The 19,605-nt window shown below is 44.9% G+C and overlaps 1 protein-coding gene across 1 annotated transcript in view; it reads left to right on the forward strand.

Annotated features, from left to right (window-relative positions):
* The window catches only part of PARD3 (par-3 family cell polarity regulator), a 737,069-nt gene that overhangs the window by 268,164 nt on the left and 449,300 nt on the right, over positions 1–19,605 (forward strand). The window contains exon 4 of the mRNA XM_019528913.1: positions 4,965–5,145. Coding sequence (XP_019384458.1) covers positions 4,965–5,145 — 181 coding nt within the window. The remainder of the gene's footprint in view (positions 1–4,964; positions 5,146–19,605) is intronic.

Here is a 19,605-nt window from a genome sequence, read left to right on the forward strand (position 1 = left end):
TCATTTTGCTTCCTAATCTGTGTTCATTATCTTTTTTTAGTCCTTTCAAGAACACTTAGAGTTTCTAGCCTTTAGAACTGGAGTTAGGTTGTGCAGTACAATCCAAAACTAAAAGTAAAGTAATTAACCTGGAATAGTTCTGGAAAGCTATCCACAATTTTAAAACTGGCAGTCATCACACTGCAAAATTATGTAGGCTCATAGCCAGTTTTCTGGTTGTTTACTAGAAAAGTCAACATTCAAAATGACTTCCCAGAATCCATACAGAAGTGTTCTGGACCAGAGAAGTGTGTTGTTAGATGTTGCCCTAAGAAAAGATCACCTTCATTTTCATCCCCTTCTTCCACTTATATGGTTAAACCCTGTTGTGATTCAATATTTATACCATTGTGGTATAAGTATGGACAGCTAATAGAAGCTGGTTTCATAATCGTATCCAGTTGCTGTACCAGATTGACGCTACCCGTTTGGCCTCAAAATTCAAATTATGACCTTAGGCTTCTACCTCCAGGTCTTGTATGTACTTGTGAATATATGGTGCCTTTATACATGCTCGGGGTGGGGAGGGGCAGAGTGCTTTAATTTAGTTAGAGCAGCTCCAAAAACTACTCCAATTAAAATGCATGCAGAGTAGCATGTATTCAGCATCCCATGCTTCAAAATTGAGGTGGGGGTGCTTTAGCCAAAGCTTGTTTGATAACCTTTAGTTAAAGTGCCCCTGTTGCCATTTTGAAGAGTGGGTGTCACAACCTCAGTAAGCATCATGAGTACCTCTCTGCTCCCTGGAATAGGCCCCCCGACTCACCTGGCATGACTTGATGGAATTTTAACTGAAAAGGAGCCAGAGACTGGTACTCACTGTTTTGTTGCGGTTGGTCCTGGGGCTGCACTCTGTCCACTTGTCAACCGTTGGACTTGTTGTGCCAGCCTGCGGTCTTGGCTTCTCTTCTTCAGCCAAGGGACCCCAGCCTCTTCGGCCTCTGCTCACAGTGCAGGCTTGTGGCTCTTCACATAGAACCCTGAACAATTTTGAAAAATCAGAATCCGGATTTCTCCTTATTACGGGTCCTTGCAGACCATGATTATGGGGTGATCGCTGAGGAGTGGTTTGATTAAAAAAACACTACTATACTGTATGGTAAATATCTTAAATAGTGCAGAAATGATGTGAGGTATAAACCATTCCTGTAGAACAGGGAAATAAAATTTAAATAGCATTTAAAAACTGAAATATTTCTTATTTTTCCCTTTAGTGTACGGACATAATACAACTTGACAAATTTTTCAATAGATTTGAAACTTCATGAAAGCTTGATGCTGGTGAATTAGTGCATAACTGCTGGGATATACAAGTTCAAAGGAGAAATAAAAATGTGAATGGTCACCCTTTAGATTATAGGCTAACTAGTGGAAACAGATGGAGACTACTTGGGTCCCTGGCAGACATTACAACAGGTTACCTGGCAACAAGTTCAAGCAATTAATAGCTTGATTAAAAAGGGAATAAGTCACAGTTATTTCACAAAATGTGTAATAACATTGTGGCTTGTTTCCATTGTATCATAAATTGAACACGTGGCCTTTCCTTTCAATGCTCTGGTGTGCTCCTGAGACTGGGAGCGCCAGTCACCTGATTGGTGCTCCCAGCCCTAGGAGTGGACTGGAGCCTTTCAAATCCTGCCAGGGACTCTGATCAGCTGACTGATGTTCCAAGCCATGGGAGCACTGTTCATGTAGAGGGAGCCTGGGATCCTGAAGGACCCTGGTTCCCCCATATCAGCAGCAGGGTGTCATTGAGATCTGATCCCATGACTGTGCCTTCTACCATGCATATGCAGCCTGGCAGGAAGCATGATTGTTGATATAGTGCAGTGGTGCCAAACCTTTTTGCCCTATGGGCCAGATGGACTATGTTTCAGCTGTCTGCAGACCTGATATGGCTGATGGGTGTAATTGGGCACACGGGGCAGTGAGGAAGGGCTGTTTGGCCAAATTGTGGGTGAGGGGGCATGGCCCAGCCCTGAAGGGTTCGGGGATTTGGCAACAGGGGAGAGTGGCAGTATTACTTTCTGCTGCTCCCTCACCACCACATTTCCTGCCCCATGGAGAACCCTCTGGGTTGGATATTATGCTTTTGTGGGCTGCATTTGGCTCATGGACCGGAGGTTGAGGCAGCCCTAGGATACCAGATAAGATCCCATCAAGCCTTTAACTGACTGTCTGTCTGGAGTTTTGCTGTAAAGAATGTAGAGTCCCAAAGCCAGAGAACACTTGTCAGTCTGTCTCAAGAGAAGCTAATGTAAGTTTGGGATTAAAGCTGACATATACCACATATAGGGCCCTGCTCCAGTGGTGCTAACACTGGGATGAGGAGCTAGAAGCCCAGAGGTCGAGAGTTTGAGGTCATAGAAGAAGTGGTCGCAGCATGGTCATGTCAGATTCCAGTGCATCTGCAAATTCTGCTAACTACCTTGTCACAAGGACTTGAGAAAGAAAAGGACCATGTAGGGGAAAATCATTTACATCTCTTGTCACAATTTTTAAGAGCGTTTTTCATGTCCTGGTATTATTTTCTGCATCTTCCCTCCAACCAATATCATTGAATAGAATCTTGAAAATTTACACTTGTGGGTCACTGGCTTATGAAGTACTAAATGTTAGGAATAAGGGTCTCATTAAAAATGGCCAAACTAAAATAAGGACAAGTATCACAATGTTTTTAATTTCTTTGACAAAAATTTCAGTTTCCATTATGTGTGATGCTTTCCAGTATGCTAGAAAATGTTCTTTTACTATATATCTAAAGAAACAGAAATCATAGAGCTAAGGTGGTATTGATGTCTCCTTACATATTTTTTCTGTGAAATTAAGATGTATATGTTTTGTGCATGAATTAATGGCTTATGAATCAAAAATATTTTATAACAGCTTTGTTTTATTTCTGTCCCTTGCCTTCTAATTGTTCTAAAAAAGTATTGAATTTTCACCCTTCCCTTTGTTCTTGCTCTTTTGCCCAGATCAGAGCCTAGATGCCAGGGTGACGGGCATGTTGGAAGTGCCCACAATGTTTTTCTTTTGGCAGTATTTAAGGGACACTATTAATCTGAAATCTACTCATTTATAAATGCATTCAAGAAGGTTTGGGTATCCCAAATTCTTATGCTGGATTTTCTTGCTAAAAATTGTTTCCTGATTTTTTTTTTTTTTATAAATTGGTTTCTCACTAGTTTTGTGGAAGTCTCATACAAATCACAGGGGAAACAGTGAAACTGACTGACTAAATGTGAATGACATCAAATTCACAACTAGTCCAACTAGAAAAAGTAATCCCTTAGTAAGCTTAGCTGTTAAAGAGAACAATAATATGTATAACTTTTTTAAGTTCACATTGCCCATTAGACATCTAGTTTAGACAGTAGGGTGCAATGATTTCTTGGAAGAGCCTGTCAATTGTTGAATTGCGGATGCATTTATGGAGGCTACAAAGTTCGCTTAACCATAATAGTCTTTCCTCTGCCAGGTCAGTTTTAGAATAAACATAAGAAAACCAGCATTTTATTGTTAAATGGTTTACTATGGGTGATAAAACATGAGGGGTGGTTTACATTTAAATGAGTCATCATTTATTTAATGTAAATGAACATAAAATATTCTTCAACAAGTTGTATTATTTTTTCCTACTGTCTCTATTTATTAGAATAGGTTTAGGGAATTTTATCTGCCTCTTTAATTCAAGCGATTTAAATAAATTTTTATCAAAGTCTAGTTGGGCATAATAAATAAAAACACTTTTGCCTTTATCTTAGCAATGTTGGCTTCATGCAACTCCAGGGAGTTAGTTAATGAAGTTCCGTTGGAGATGCATATGACTCGCATTGTACTAAAATATGGAAAGTACAGTGTCCCTTTAGAGCAGTATTCAACTTTAGAGAGGGCAAGGGAAAACATTTTGCACTCTTGTGTCTCAGCAGGAGTTGATGGTATGATTGCCTTATTCACCACCAGGCAGGGACAGAGGTGGTACTAGGTCTTCCAGAAAAGGCAGGGGTTGATTTTTAGGGCTGTGCAAAGTTTCAGTCACTGATTTGATTCAGAGGAGATTTGGCCTGATTTGGTGGCCAAATGTCCAAATCAAATCAGGAGACCCATTAATCTTTCCAAATCAGATCGGAAACCTTCAGTTGGATTTGGAGAGATTCAGTGATTTGACCGTAGACACAGCTTTATGTTTTCTCTACATACCTCAAGGTACTGGGTGGGGCTGATGGAGTGTCCCTAATTCACTCCTGCTATGGAGTGCGCGGGGGACCCTGCCCCTTGGCTCGGCAACTGGTGTCTCCTGTATCTGGGGGGAGACCTGGGGTCCCCCCACAGCCGATCGGAAGTACTTCCAGGTCCGCCGCCGAGCATGCAGGGGGCTCCCCTGCGCTCCTGTAGGACACTCCATCCACCCCATCTCAGCATTCACAAGCCATACCTGGTACCTTGAGGTACGTAGAAAGTACATATAAAGCTATGTCTATGGCCGAATTGCTGATTCTCCAAATCAAATTGAATCATCAGTTTTGCGTGAATCGAATTGGGACAGTGATCCAAATCAATGAATTGAATCACTGTCCCCTGAATTGGGCCGAATCCAATTTGAATATGGCCCACTTCGCACACGCCAGTAATTTTTACAGATGTGGCTCTTCCCTGGTCAGCCTGGTTTGTTTTTTTTTTTTTCTTGGCCTATTTCACTTTTTGAGCTGCAGAATCTGGCAGTGGGTCCTCTTGAAGGTTGTATGTCTGCACCCTGTTCATAGTGGTCATTTTGTGAGTAGGTGGACTCATAATGTTGTTTGACCCTTAGTTTGTTGGGTGGCTTCTGACTATTTTGATAGGAAGGAGTAATGAAATGCTGATTTCCAATAGCCTATTGAGGTTGCAGTTTTTAAAACAATCCATTAATTTGTCATTCACAGCTGGTAGCCATATTTGATGAACAAGATCCACATCATGGAGGTGATGGCACCAGTGCCAGCTCAACTGGCACTCAAAGTCCAGAGATTTTTGGCAGTGAACTTGGCTCCAACACCACTTCAGCCTTTCAGCCTTATCAAGCAACAAGTGAAATTGAGGTCACACCTTCAGTGCTTCGTGCAAGTAAGTGAAAGCTCAGTGCTTCTGCACATTTAATCTTAATTTACAAGGATGCCAACTTCTGTTACTCAGTTATACTACTGAGAATATGATTCATTATCTGTCCTTATTGAAAGATGATTACAGTTTAAAAAAAATAAAAAGCTGGATAACTGTTTGTTGCATGCAAGTAAATAAACCTCTCCATTATAATAAATTGGTTATATGCTCCTTTTAAACAGCAATAAGTCTTTCTGTCTTTTTTCAGTTATAAATTGCCAAACAGAAATTATGGAAACATTTCCAAATGAAGTTGTTGTGTGTAGCTTTGTTTTCCAGTTGATATATAAAATGAAGAAGAAAAAGGTAAAATGAAACTATAAGCAGTGGTTGCTGTAGTCTTCCCTTCCCTTTCCCTATCCCACAAGTAAGCTGGTGGCTTACTTACCACTTTTCAGTTAAAACAGCTGGTGATGCATACAGTAACAGATGATCTTTTTATAATCAGTAGACAGGTTATTTCTCAAAATTCAGGAATTCAGTGGTTAATATTACCTTTAGTTTTTTAGTCATCCAATAACATTCTTAGCAGTCTGCATAATATTATCAAATTGTATTGGCTGATGATGTCAAGAAACCTATCCAGATGTTATCATCAATCACTATAAGTTTCTAAAGTGTTTTTATGTAAAGTTCTCTGTATGGATTTACCTGTGTAAATTATAAGGATCTGTTGACAATCAGCCACACTATCATTTTTTAATGTAGCTCTTCTAAAATAAATTTATGCTTTATTGAAAAACCCAGAATAGGTTTGCAACAACTGCATGGAGTTTCTGAGGCAGGCAAAAACTCATTGTTTTTGGTTTTTGTTTGTTTTTTTTTCTTTAGGCTGGTATGTTAACTCACAAACCTGTTGAAAAATACTCAGTGATGATAGAGTGCTTGAAGAATCTATGATAAGAGGTGCTATAAAAGTGCAAAATAAAATTTAGGGCTGTCATTAGGTGTGTGTCTTAAAAATTGGGAGTACTGGTAGCCGATTATTAACCAACCATATTGGCTGATGCTGATCTGGTAACTGATTTACTCTGGTTAAACCTGCATGGCAGGGAATGAGGTGTGGAGTTGCATGTGGCTTGTCCAGGGGTGGGAGGGGTGACTCCCTGCCATTGTGTGTACCCCCCAAGGGAGGCATCAGGAGTATGTGCCAACTCTCACCAGATTTGTGCACAGGGCAGATGTGGACTGTGAGCCCAGGGCTCTCTGCTGTGCTGCCCTTTCCCTTGGGAACCCTGAACTGGCTGTGTGCCCCCTGCCTGCCTGGCAGCAGTGGGGATGGAAAGTTGTACCCCCTGCTGCCAGGGGCAGGGGGCGTGAAGCTGGCATGGGGCTCCCAGGGCAAATTCAGCAGGGCAGAGAGCCCTGAGCTCACAGTGAGCAGCCCTCATCCTCCCCATGCACAAATCTGGGGGGGCACGTGCCCCCTTCACATCCCCTGGATGAGCTGCCTGTGGCTCTGTCCTGCTCCCCACCCTGGCCCTGGGTTCTGTGCACCACCCTGGCTGGACAGTGCCCTCAGCCCCTGCCCCACTTCCTCCCTCACCATGGGAGGCCTCAGTCTGTCTCTTTTCCCACCCTTTCCTCTCCATGCTGCCCAGCTGCATTCCTGGCCTTGTAGATGTGTGTGGCTCTGCATGTGCATGTGGAACCCCCTGTGACTCACTCCTGGCAGCCCCAAGCAGACCTGTTGCAGGCTGGAACTCTGCCTGCCTGCAAGGGAAAACCCTTCATCCCCTGAGGGAACCCACATGTCCAGGGCCCTGGCCAGAAGGCATAATTATTGGTAAACATTATTGTCACAGGGAAGGTACAGGGGACAGACCCCAAGGGGCCAAGGGGGAATCCGGGACCCAGAACATAACAGGGAAGGTGAGGAAAGAGGGAAAGAAATGAAGACTCCCTTACCTGCAGTTGGCACCATGGCAAGACCGGAAATGGCGGTGGGACCTGCGCAGCTGATTATCCGTGTCTTTTTGAAACTGCTGCCAGCTGAGGGCAGAAGCGAGCAGCGCCGGCGCAGGAAAATAAAAGGCGGTTTGAGCGAAGAGGAGAGAGGAAGATCAGGAGCAGAGTCGCCAGGGGAGGTATCTCTGGAACCCCGATTAGGGGTGAGAAGGGTCAGGACGACCTTCCACGAGGCAGGAGGCTGCATCGGAGACTGCCAAAAGAAGGACGTCAGCATCAGCACGGCAGATATCCCTCTTCCAGGCGAAGGAGTCGAGGGAGAGAATCCAAGGGTTCAGAATGTAGAAACCGACAGCAGGGATGGTCCTGAAGAGAGGGTGACGGAAGTCGAGCCAGTGACCTGGGTGGGATCGGCATGGGCTTGGGAATGTTCCAGGAGTAAACCCAGATGGGGAACGGAGAGTCTAAGCAGCGAGAGGGGCTGCAGGAAACAAGCTCCTACCATATCTAGAGCTGCCCAGCGAGGGACAGAGTGGGCAGAACTAGAGGGACCACCAATAGTCCAGTTTGGCATTCATGGGGTGCTGACAGCCTGACATACGGGTACCCAGGACAGGGTTAGTTGGGGAATTCTCAGGGCTAGGGTAGCCCATTTTGTGTGAGGTCAGGCATTTTACTGGCAGTGTTTTCCTTTGGTTTCTTTCTGTTTCCCACTTTTGGAGGGGTAGGAGGGAAGGCCACAGTGGGCTTTAGAGTCGGCTCAGTCCAGGGGTGGGTTAGACCTTATACATCTGTACCTTTAGTGCCCATTACATCAAGAGGTGAGGGTCAGAGGCCAAGAGACTTCAGCAACTCATCAAGGCTGGATATCAGGGCAAGGTGTAGGGGAGGTTGGAGCCTTGTGAAAGACTGCTGTCCAGAGATTCCAGCCTCTGGATAAGCCCCAGTAGTTGGACCCCACCACTGAAGGAACAAACAAAGTCGTGGCAGGCAAGATTGGGGTGGAGGTTACCCCGGGGCGGGACATCCGTGCTATACGACCACAGGGACAGAGCGACGAGCAGTCCTACACACCCAAAGCTGGGCGGCACGGGACTGGATGTTTGAAGCCCAACGGGTGCAATTATCTACTACAACAGCCAAAAAAGCCAATAGCTAATGATGTAAATTTCCCTTTTATCGATGCGGCTCTGATAGGCAACTCATATATTGGTGTACATCTAGCTGTTATGGACTGTGGATCTTGCAGTGCTCATGGGAAAGCATGCAGAAGTAGAGTGAGTGGTATATTTTTGCCTAAAGATGTTAATATCAATCACAGAGGTTCTGCCTAATAGTTAGAATGTATTTTCTTTTTCTGTTAGCATCTAGATGCACTTCTTAAGAGTCCCAACCCATGGGCATAGAAACCAATTCAGTAATATTATCCTGTATTAAACTTACCTATTTCAAGAGTTTAATTTAAATATACATTGAAAATAGAAATAATGTCCCTATTGTATTTCCTTTTTAACTGGTGAAGTGAAGCATAGCATACAAATGGTATACTCAGTATTTCAAATAATTGCCTCCTTACTGTGTAAGTTCTTTTCAGTGTAGAAAACCCATCCAGTTTTGTAGTAGATGCAGATCCTGATTATTACATGTTGACAAGGTCATATATCTATTAATTGGATTGGAGATGGGATACAAAATTGCTGTAATTATTGTAATTTTCTAGCTAATTGCAGGGTTGGTGGTGAATATTTTACTTCTAACAAATGAAAAACAGTATTCCACCTAAAATTGTTTTATAGCATTTTAGACATTTTGTTTTACCTCTTTGGTGCTTTTTGCCCACAAGCTGGGCTATGTTCCCCAGTGGTTTGCTTGCAAAACTATAGCTGGGTGCCATTCTTTTCCTGTTCACCTGCACCCAAATGGCACATAGCGGTCCCTGTTCTGAGGCTGCATCTAACTGTATTAGGCTGGAGCTTAAGGGCCTGCTGAGATTTTCTTCTCTCTTTGTTCTGGTTGCCATGCTAGTCCTTTTGTTTATTTGTAAATCATACCATCATTCCTCTCTCAGAAAGGAAAAGGTTAGGTAGATCAGGTCCAGCTGGAAAAGTAATATTTATCTGCATTCCCATTTTCCCCACATGCAAACATATAAGTATATACTATGCACTTGTGGAGATGGTTCAAATTGGATTTTCCCAACTAAATGTGAAAACAAGAATAATACCAATTCTGTGTTGTTCTATACTATGCATAGCTTACAATGGTTACAGTTTGTATCTAGCACATTCTTTTTGTATTATCAAAGCCAAACTTCCTGTTGCTATATTTCATCAGCTGCTGAGCTGGATTTTTTTTGTAGCTGTATAGTACATGAGGTGTTTTTGTGTGTGTGTGCCTGCATGCTTCTCAGAAGAGGTTGGAAGCTTACTGCAGAAGATTGTTAAAGCAGAGTGATGTTTATTTCCTGCTGAAATATAAACTGGGGGCGCAGGTGAAAATTGCCAAACCTAATGAGCAATTTGGCAGATAAGACAGGATGTCAGGCAATGACAGTTCAGCCGCGGGTGCACTGTCTGTGAACCAAGTTGTTTGTTTCACAGTACTGTATTTAAATACCATAAATAAAATCCCTTTACAACTGCATCAGATACTGTGAAGGAGTCCTGCTCTTTTAGTTTTCCTTTTCTTAAAAATCCATTATGTTTTCTTAAATAACCAACAGCCTGGCTAACGGAAGTATTGGTGTGAAAAATAATTGGGAATTAGCTTTTGTACAAATGAGGAAATAAAATACAGCAATAAAAAGTAAGTTATCACTTGGTACCACATAAAATATAACCTAGCATATCATCTTTTACATTGAACATGTGAGCATGCTGTTCCTTATAGTCTAAAGAATTATTTTCCATGCTGCACCTAAAATTTCTCTACACCTGTGGCATGGTGTAGTGTTATAGTAGTTCATGTGATGTCATAAGATGACTGCATTTGTCAGAGTTTCCATTCTCTACTTTCATAGTTTCTTATGGCTACCACATCAGTTTCCTAAAAATGAGGTATTCTGTGTTTTCATAAACTCTAAAGGCTGGCTGCTTGAACACAACACTTGTCTCATGCATCTGTAACACAGGAGCTGGCTGAAATCAATATTTTTGAGGGCTATCCCTATGATACACAGCTAGTTAAAAAAAACAAAACACCCGGAGTAGTTATCTATAGTTTACTGTCAAATCAGGAAGATATACAACAGTGATTCTCAACCTTTTTATATTCATGGCTGGCAAGGGCTGGATAGACATATGGCACCTCTCAGCAAATCCTAACTCTGTTTTTGTTCTTTTTTTGACTACTGAAAAATAATAGCAGTTTTTCTGTTGCAAAGACCTCTGAAAGACTGCAACTATGGATTCCTATTTGAAATATCTGGTTTTATCTTTTGAATCATGTTTGCATACTTAAACGTGGCATCCCATGGCACCCTTGAAGGGATTTTGAAGCACCCCAGTATGCCATAGAACCTTGGTTAAGAGTCACTGATATATACAGTAGGGTCTTGGAGAGACCCATCTCTGGCTAGAGTACTGTTCAGTATCTCCATTGATTCATAGTTTTGTACTAGTTAGGAGTCAGAAGGGACCTGAATAAATCATCTAGTCTAACCCCCTGCCACTGGTTGGAGGAATGCTTGGATCACATGACCCCAGACAGGTGTTCATCCAACCTCTTTTTGAATTAACCCAAGGTAGGAGTGAGGACCACTTCCCTAGGAAGTTGGTTCCAGATCCTAGCCACCCTAACAGTGAAATAGTGTCTCCTAATTTCTAACCTGAACCTATTCTCCAGCAGCTTCTGGCCATTGTTCCTCATCACCCCAGGTGGAATGGGGGGAATAGGACCCTTCTTATTTGCTGCTGATCTTCCCTAATGAGTTTGTAGGTAGCCACCAAATCCCCCCTCAGCCTCCACTTGCTGAGGCTGAACAGATTCAGGTCCTTCAGCCTCTCCTCATAGGGCCTGCCCTGTTGCCTTCCAACCAAGCGGGTGGCCCTCCTCTGAACCCTTTCCAGGCTGGTCACATTGTTCTTAAAGTGTGGTGCCCAGAACTGGATGCAGTACTCCAATTGAGGCCGGACCAATGTTGCATAGAGGGGAAGTATCATCCCTCTGAGATGCATCTTTGGTTGCACGACAAGGTGAGGTTGGCTTTGCTGGCTGCGGTCTGGCGTTGGCGGCTCATGTTTATCCTGGAGTCAGTCATTACTCCAAGATCCCTTTCCGCCTCTGTGCTCACAAGGGGGGAGCTCCCCAGCTTGTATGTATGCTGTGGATTCCTCCCCAAGTGCATTTATCTACATTGAACCCCATCCTGTTATCATCCGCCTGCTTCTGTAGTCTAAGTCTAATTGCAGCCTCTCTTTCCCTTCGAGCATGCCAACCTCTCCCCACATCTTGGTGTCATTGGCAAACTTGGACAAAGTGTTTTCCACCCCCTTGTCCAAGTCGCTAATGAAGGTGTTGAACAGTGTAGGCCCCAGGACCGAGCCCTGGGAACCCCACTATTCGCATCCCGCCAGGTCAAGTATGACTCGTCCCCCACCACTCTCTGGTGTGCCCCATCAGCCAATTTTTGACCCATCCAACTGTGTAGGCATCAATGCCACAGTTGCTCAATTTATTAATGAGAATGGGGTGAGAGAGTGTCAAAGGCCTTCTTGAAGTCAAGAAAGACTACATCCACGGCGACACCATCATCCAGGGATTTAGTTACCTGGCCATAAAAGGCCATCAGGTTGGTCTGGCAGGACCTGCCTTCGATGAACCCATGTTGATTTCCCCTGGGCATGATCTCCCCTGCTGGCCCCTCACAGATGTGCTCCTTGATAATTTTTTCCTTCTCTGCCTCTGTGCAGATTAACAACATGTGACCCGAGTAAAAATTAAAAGGCTTAGTTTAGAGTAGGGAAGACTGAAGGAGGCATAGCTGTTGTTACTTACGTGTAATGCAGCATGGTCTGTCACTTCCAACCTGAAGCCCCTACCCCTCCAGGTGCCCCTTACTCCCCAGCTATAGCCCCTGTCCCCATCAAGCAATGCATGAACACACTGGCTGCCACCTGCCAGTGGCAGCTGCTGTGGCTGGAGCGGAGTGTGGATCTTGACTCTTTCCCCGCCCCCCACCCATGGGCAGCACAGTTGGAGTGGAGCTCCCTGCCCTGCTACCCTTCCCACTGGGGGGCTCTGACCCAGTAGGCAGGACCCAGCACTGGAAGGCGGGGTGGCTCAGTGCCACTGCCAGGAGCCCCATGCTGACCATGCTGTGGCATCCCTTGCCCACCTGGCAGCAGTGGCAGCAAAAGCATGGGTGGGCAGGGGACACTTAACCATAGTGGTGCAGTCAGTATACAGGTCCCAGCAGCAACACTGAGTCTCCCCTTTCACACACTGCTGTGGAGACACCAGCGTGGCTGGGCAGCACCCCCAGCTCCAGCTTTTCCCTATTCCGTTCCTCCCTCACCATGCTGGGGACCTCAATTTGTCCCTCTACCCCTGCCCCCCAATAGACTTACCTGGACAGAGCTGCAGGAACTGCTCTCCATGCTAAAACCTGTTGTATAATTTTGCATGCCTACATCCCCTACCCCACCTGGAACTAGTCTAGCTTCATGAGGGTAAATTGATTGATGCTCCTATATGCCCCTGGTGTTCAGCTTGCACCAAACAGGCTTGGCAAAATTGCTTCTGGTTGAGGAGCCAGTGTACACAGGGCAGGGTTGCTGACTCAGTGGTTTGTGTTTTTTTACTGACAATCTGCAAACTTTTTACTGACAACCAAATTTTTTTTTAAAATTGGCATATGCTTTATGTAGAGTAAATGTAATTCTTCTGCCAGGCTCAGCCCTGCTGCCAGGGCCCAATTAGGGGGGCTGGGTTCAAATTTAGGGACTTTACAATGACTAGTAAAGAAGTTTGGGTGTCAGTAAACAATTTGCTAATTGTCAGTAAAAAATAAATACATTTTGGGCTGGCAACCCTTCCCTCCCTGCCCCCTCACACTAAATATGTCACAGCCTGACACCCTGCCCACCTGACCCTACCCAACCCTGCTGCCTCATCCCAGAACAGACCCCAAACTCCCATGTCTTCCTCAACCTCTAGCTCCACAGCTCCATTCCAGCTGCACTGTCTCCCTCTTCCCTAGCCATGTGCACTACATACCCCTGCACACCTTTGCAGTGAGCAGTCATTACAGGCAAGCAGTGGTTTGCAGTGGCAGCACTTGACTAGAATGGGAGGGGAAGAGGAGCTATGGAGACCTGAGTAAGAAAGCTCTGACTGTTCCCCACAGGGTGCCAAGCGGTGCTCTTCCTTAGACACCAGGTGGTGCTGCTCCACTCTGGAAATTGTCCAGAATCAGCACTTAACTGTGGCTTCATACAGACCATGGATCTTGCAATGAAGTCGAGGCTGCTTAGTTTTTACAAAGGGCTTGAGTTACTTTTATGGGTCTTACAGACAGGTGATTTTAGGGTATGTATGTATGTATGTACGTGTGTGTGTGTACATGTATAATTTTTTTTGTGTTTTAACTGGTTATCCATAACTTTCTGGACAGTTGGCAACCCTGGTGCTGAGGAAGAAATGGGGTAGCCAGGCTGGAAGTTTTTAAAATTTCCTTCATATTATTTTTTCCTGCTTTAATCATTTTCTCTTTTCTCCAGCCCAGAGATGCCTTAAAGTCAAATGAATTCCTTCTTAGAAATGCTAGCTAACAGCGTTATTGTCATCAGTGCAGTAGGTGTTATTCCTTTTGAAGCTGGTGAAAAGGAAGATACTGAATGAAAGCTTTTTTGTAGGCGCATCCATTCTTGTTCCTAAGAGTCCTCACAGAGGGGTTTGCCTGTACTGTGCTTAACTATCCTTGTAGTTAGAAGGCTTCTCGCTGTATCTAGCTAAATCTGCTTTGCTACAAACTAAACCAATTAACTCTTTTCCTACCCCTTGTTGGACATGGAGAACAAATGATCACAACAAATAATAGTCCAAGGTGAACAGCCAGCCTGGACTGTGAAATAGCTGTTCTTTCTTTGAATTTTCAAGTTGTACCTCCTACCCCCATTCTTTCCTGGCAAGAAAAAAAATGCATCTTTTCAAAGAATAAGATGGAGGAGACCTTGTCATTTGGTAGTATATTATATACAGTAGAAAGCCTAGAAATGTAACATTTATAGTATGGCTGTATGAACCAAGTTACTGCTAGGTAAGTTAGGGAGTGAACTTACAGCACATTAGCTACTCCATGGCAACAGCATATGTGCATGCTGTGGGAAATGTGAGATAGTTTAACTCCCAATGAAAGTGGAGCAAACTGAATCACATTTACTGTAGGGTAAAAGCAGTACCACAGAGCAGTTAATACTCTGGACGTTCTTGCCTGGAAAGTTGTCTTCCTTGTAACTTTTTTTTTTTTTTTTTGGTAGCCCTACCCTCAAGTACAAAAAGCTATATACCAGCTCTGCTGATAAATTCAGCATTTCTTGAAAAGGAAAATAGGTGTGCCTTAGCCTCCTAGCCAGCTGTCTGGACTCTTTCTATTAGTATGTGTCATGGGGATACTTATATTATGGACCAAGGAAGCCTGGCAGATTAAAATTATTCCTTCTCTTTGCTGCATTTGATATCAATCTCTTATTTACTTCTTTGGGATGTATTTCTTTTCATTTCTTTTTAATGTTAGAAATTGCTTTTTGCTTCCATTCTTGCTTGCAAGTCTCTGACTCTCTTACCCAGGTGAAGATCAGCTCCGTGTTTAGAAATCATGCCAACTCCAGATGTTTGAAGGCTGGGAAAGGAGAACACTGGAAAGGGAAGAGGGTTAGAAGGACACTGCTTTGCAGAAAGGAAAGTGCTAGAATTGGCATAGCTTTGTGGAGCTATGGTTTGGTGGACATACAGTTAAATAGTTGTTTATATTTTTATGTTTTTATATGTATCAGCTTTAAAGCTCATAGGAGTCAATATGATATTTGCAGTGACCTCAGTGAGATTTGAAGAAGACAATTAGTGTATACATTTGAAATTTTACTTGAGAAGTCCCTGGGATTTCTCATTGTCCCTAACCCTACAGGTCTACTCATCACATTGGTGTCTGCATCAGACTTAGAGTGGCTCTTCCCTGAACTAGTCAGTATTCTCGTTGAATTGGGTAAAATCACTTCAAGACTCTTCCTTGCATTGGGCCAAGTGTGCTGGGTTTTTTTGTTTTTTTTTTTGGGGGGGGTGTTGTATGTTTATTAATAAGATTTATATCCCACCCTATCCAAAAAGCTCAGAGTGCTTTACAATAAATAACCCACAGGCAAAATTCCCCAATCTGTACAGCACACCTCCCAGCTTCTGTTAATTTAAGCAGTAACCTCCTCTTATGCCACAGCACAACACACACTGCTGGCTGATTGCTAAATTTTCATTTTGCATCGCATTCTGTTAATTTAGCATTTAAGCTGTTTAAAACCTATTTGTTTTTACTGAAACCATGACACTTCTGTGAAAACAAATGGCTTTTAAACTGTTTAAGATCCTAAATTAACCTTTAATACCTTGAGCCTTCCCAGTCTATCATCAAGGAACATTCTGTAGCTTTCACCGGGGTAAGAAAACCTGGAACCAATAAAGTTAAGTGTTTTGGAACTTACTGGATTCTAAAAAGGAAATCTTTGTAATCGTGGGACACTTGAAGGCTTCATTTCATATTGAGGGGATGTATTTTTTTTCCCTTGGATGTGGAGAAAGGTATACCAAAAAAGGTGTTGAAACACCTTAAATTTTTTAATTATTCTCTCAAACTTTGCCTTCTAAATACCAACAATACAGTAAACAAAAGAAACCATTTCATGTATTACAATAATGATTAAATGAGAAACTATTTTAATAGTATATACAGAATCTAGTAGGCTGTGGGATGACAAATTGTTTGAATGGGTAAATGCTGAATTTAAATGCATTATAAGTCAGGTTTGAAACTGAAGGCTTTGATAGGAGAACTCATGCAAAATTGACTTAATGGTCACTTATTTGTTTTTTAGAAACCTTACGGTAGCTGTATTATATGATGTATCAGCAAAGTATTGCCATATGAGGGTACATTAGGTTTCATTGTTCCTTAATCATTTAACTCATTCTAGGGGGTCTATATTTTTGGGTGGTTTATCTGAACAGGTATATCAGAGTAGCTAGATGAAATCAGTTGTGTTCAGGTAGTTTTAATCGTATTATGATGAAGCTTCTTGTTTTGAAATAGCTGGTCATTATGACAGAAGGAAGTATAATAACTCCTTTTTATAAAAATAACTTCTTTATGAGTTACTCCATTTTACACTGTTTCATTATAATAAAACAAAGTGGTCACAGCTTGAAATTAAAGGCATGCAAACTTGAAACAAATAGGGCATCCTGCTTTGTGCAGCATTAAACTGTTCTATAATATTCACTATATGGGCTAGATACAGAAGTTACATGTAAACTGGTCTAAGAGATCAGAAACTGATTTAAACTTGCAACAGAACAGAAGTTCAGGGCACATAAACCAGTTTCAGAATGACTGAATCTAGCTTAAGATAAACTGGTTTAATGTAGTATCAGATTTAACTGATTTGAGTCAAATCAGTTTATGAACCTTCTGTCCCAGACCCCTTCCTGGTTCAGGTTAAAATCACAGTCCCCCAGCATCCCAGTATGCTTTCCAGCCCTGAGCTGGGTGGTGCTGTCTGCTCTAGAGAGCAGGGCTGGCCTCGTCCCTCTGCTCCCTTGCCTGGGCAGGGGCATGGCCAGAGCCATGGCCCCCTGAGGCAAAGGGAGCAGGGAGGGTGTTTATTCCCCCCCCCCTTATTGGGGGGACTGTGGCCCCTGTCACTCATTCCCCCCACCTTTGCCAATCCAGTGGCAGGGGAGGGAGCATGGTCAGAGCTGGCTGGCATGGCCCTTGTCATCCACCTGCCTTTCCAGTGGCTGCTGAGGGTGGAGGCAGAGGAACCAGCCCAGGCTGAGCTGCCAGGTCCTGGTCTTTCTCAGCAGGCTGTAGCTGGGGCTGGGGGTGCGGGGGCTGGCTGGCTTCCAGGCTGGGTGGGGCTGTCATGGAGCCCCAGCAGTCTGGGAAGGGCCCTGTGGAGCTGGTGCATGGGGGCAGGGCCTTTCCCAGCCCAGCAGCGTGGACTGGGGCTGGCTGGGGAGTGGACTTTCTAGGCCAACTCAGAGGTGCTTGCGTTCCCTGAGCCCAGCAGCCGGCACTGCTGCACCCCTGCCCTGTGCAGCACCGGGGGCTGCAGCCCACAATGAGCAGCAGGCTGGCCAGGGCAGGGAGCTGTTCTTCCCTCACTTCCAGCTGCCACTGCCACAGCTGTACCATGCCAGTGTGGTTTGTGGAGGGAGCTACAGCCCCATGGCTTCTGGATGCCTTGGAAAGCAGGAGGCATTTGGGTGGAAGGTGTCCAGGGACTGCAGCTGGAGCTCCATGTGTGGGGCAGAAGCTGCTGGGCTGAAGCTTTCTGCTTCCCACCTCCCCTTCCCTGTTTTCCCCCCTCTGCCTCGCCACCTCCTGGAGCAGTGCAGTAGTAGCAGGAATAGGAGGGGGAGTAACCGCTGGAGGCAAGGGGAAGCTGGCTTGTCCTGGCAGGGCTTTCTCTCCACCCTTACCTGCAGTTGTAGTTCCTACCTCACTGCACAGTGCCTCTTGGGGCTGGAGGAGCTTTCTTCAGCCTGGCAGCTTCAATCTGTGCTGGGCTGAAGCCACTGGGCTGAAGGAAGCTCCCCCAACCCTGAGAGGCACTGCACAGTGCAGCAGGAACCACTGGTGAAGGTGAAGGGAGAAGAGCAGCCCTGCTGGGCCAAGCCAGCTTCCTGTCCCCACCTCCTCCCATTCCTGCCACTGCTGCACCACTCTGGGAGGCAGTGGGGAAGAGTGTCAGCCTGGAGGCTTCTGCCTCACACGTGGAGCTGTGGCTGCAGCCCCTGTGTGCCTTCCATCCTGGTGCCTTCTGCTTTCCAAGGCATCCCGGAGCTAGAGCCGGAGCGTTCCACATGTCGGGCAAAAGCGGCTGGGCTAAAGGTTTCCACCACCCAGAGCAGTGCGGTGTGGTGCAGCCACAGCAGCAGCAACGGGCAGTGAGGGGGGTAGAATAGCCCTCTGCCCTGGCCAGTCTACTGCTGGTTGTGGGGCTACAGCCCCTGGTGTTGTACTGGGAAGGGGATGTGGCAGTGGTGGTTGCCTGGCTTGGGGCCTGCTGACATGTACCAGCTGGCTTGGGAAGCCTGCTCCCCAGCCAGTCCCTGACCAAGCTGCTGGGCTGGGCTGTGCTGTCATGCAGCAGGGAAGGACTGTGCCCCCATGGGCCTGGCCCATGGGGCCCTTCCCAGCCTGCTGGGGCTCCATGACAGTCCTGTCCAGCTTGGGATGGGGAAGTGGGAGCAGTCTGGCTATGCAGCATCTGTGGCCCCAGCCTGGGCTGCCCCAATGCCTCTGCCCTCAGCAACACCCACAGGCTGGCTGGACTCAGCCCCGCAGCTCCAGGTGCAGCCACATCCCCAGGCCTGGACAGATAGCAGGACCATGCTGGTGGCTCTGGCCAGGCCCTCCACTACCCAAGCAAGAGTGGGAGGGAAAGCTGGGCAGACCCCAATGGGTCCTGTGTCTAGAGACAGGGAAGTTTAATCCTCATTCCCTGCCTACCTTTGCCTGAGACACTGCCAGGGTGGGGGGTTTAAAACCCTCTGCAATCATTCTTAGCTCTGGGGCCTGGCCATGCCCCCCAGGTCAGCTTCCCTCCAGCCTGGCGGCTGCTGTAAACAAGGGAGGGCTGCTTTAGCATCTCCTGGCTTCTAGCCTGAGCCAGTGCAGGCATGCGTCTCCATTTCCAGAATTAAACATGAATGTCTGTGCACTTGTAAATCAGTTCAGTTTTTGTAGGTTAGACTAACCTGCAAAGATTGAATTAATTTGGACTCTGGCTTTTTGTATGTCTGTCCCTAGAACTAAAGAGGCAACAGAGGCAAATGCAGCAGGTTGATTTAAACAACGAATTGGCTAAATTATGATCATGCTAAAATGGGATGAAAAACAATAATTTGTGGTATACTTAATATCCATAATTATCTGTATGAATTTTCCAACCAACCTACAGTGGTCAGTTGCCAGTTGATTGTTTTTCTTTTTTTCGTTTTTCTGTTTCTCTTTTTCTTTTCTCCTTTCCTTTGAGATATTAAATATTGGCCTCTGATGAGGGTAGGATACTGATACGATCTGCTTGCAGACAATTTGCCAACAGGGTAAGATGCAAAATGTATCAAATGTACTGAATTATTCAGTTCGCTCTAATTGGGATAGTCTTTTATTTGATAGGAAATCTTTTTTGCACTCAGAAGACAAAGAGAAAGCTGAGAGGAAAAGGACCACATGCTTGTTACAAGCACATTGTCATTGTTTAATAAATAATAACTCTCCTGTAGTCTTCTCTGGTAGGGAAA

The sequence above is a fragment of the Crocodylus porosus genome, unplaced genomic scaffold (genome assembly GCF_001723895.1).
Source record: "Crocodylus porosus isolate Cpor-Errol unplaced genomic scaffold, CroPor_comp1, whole genome shotgun sequence".
Lineage (NCBI taxonomy): Eukaryota > Metazoa > Chordata > Crocodylia > Crocodylidae > Crocodylus > Crocodylus porosus.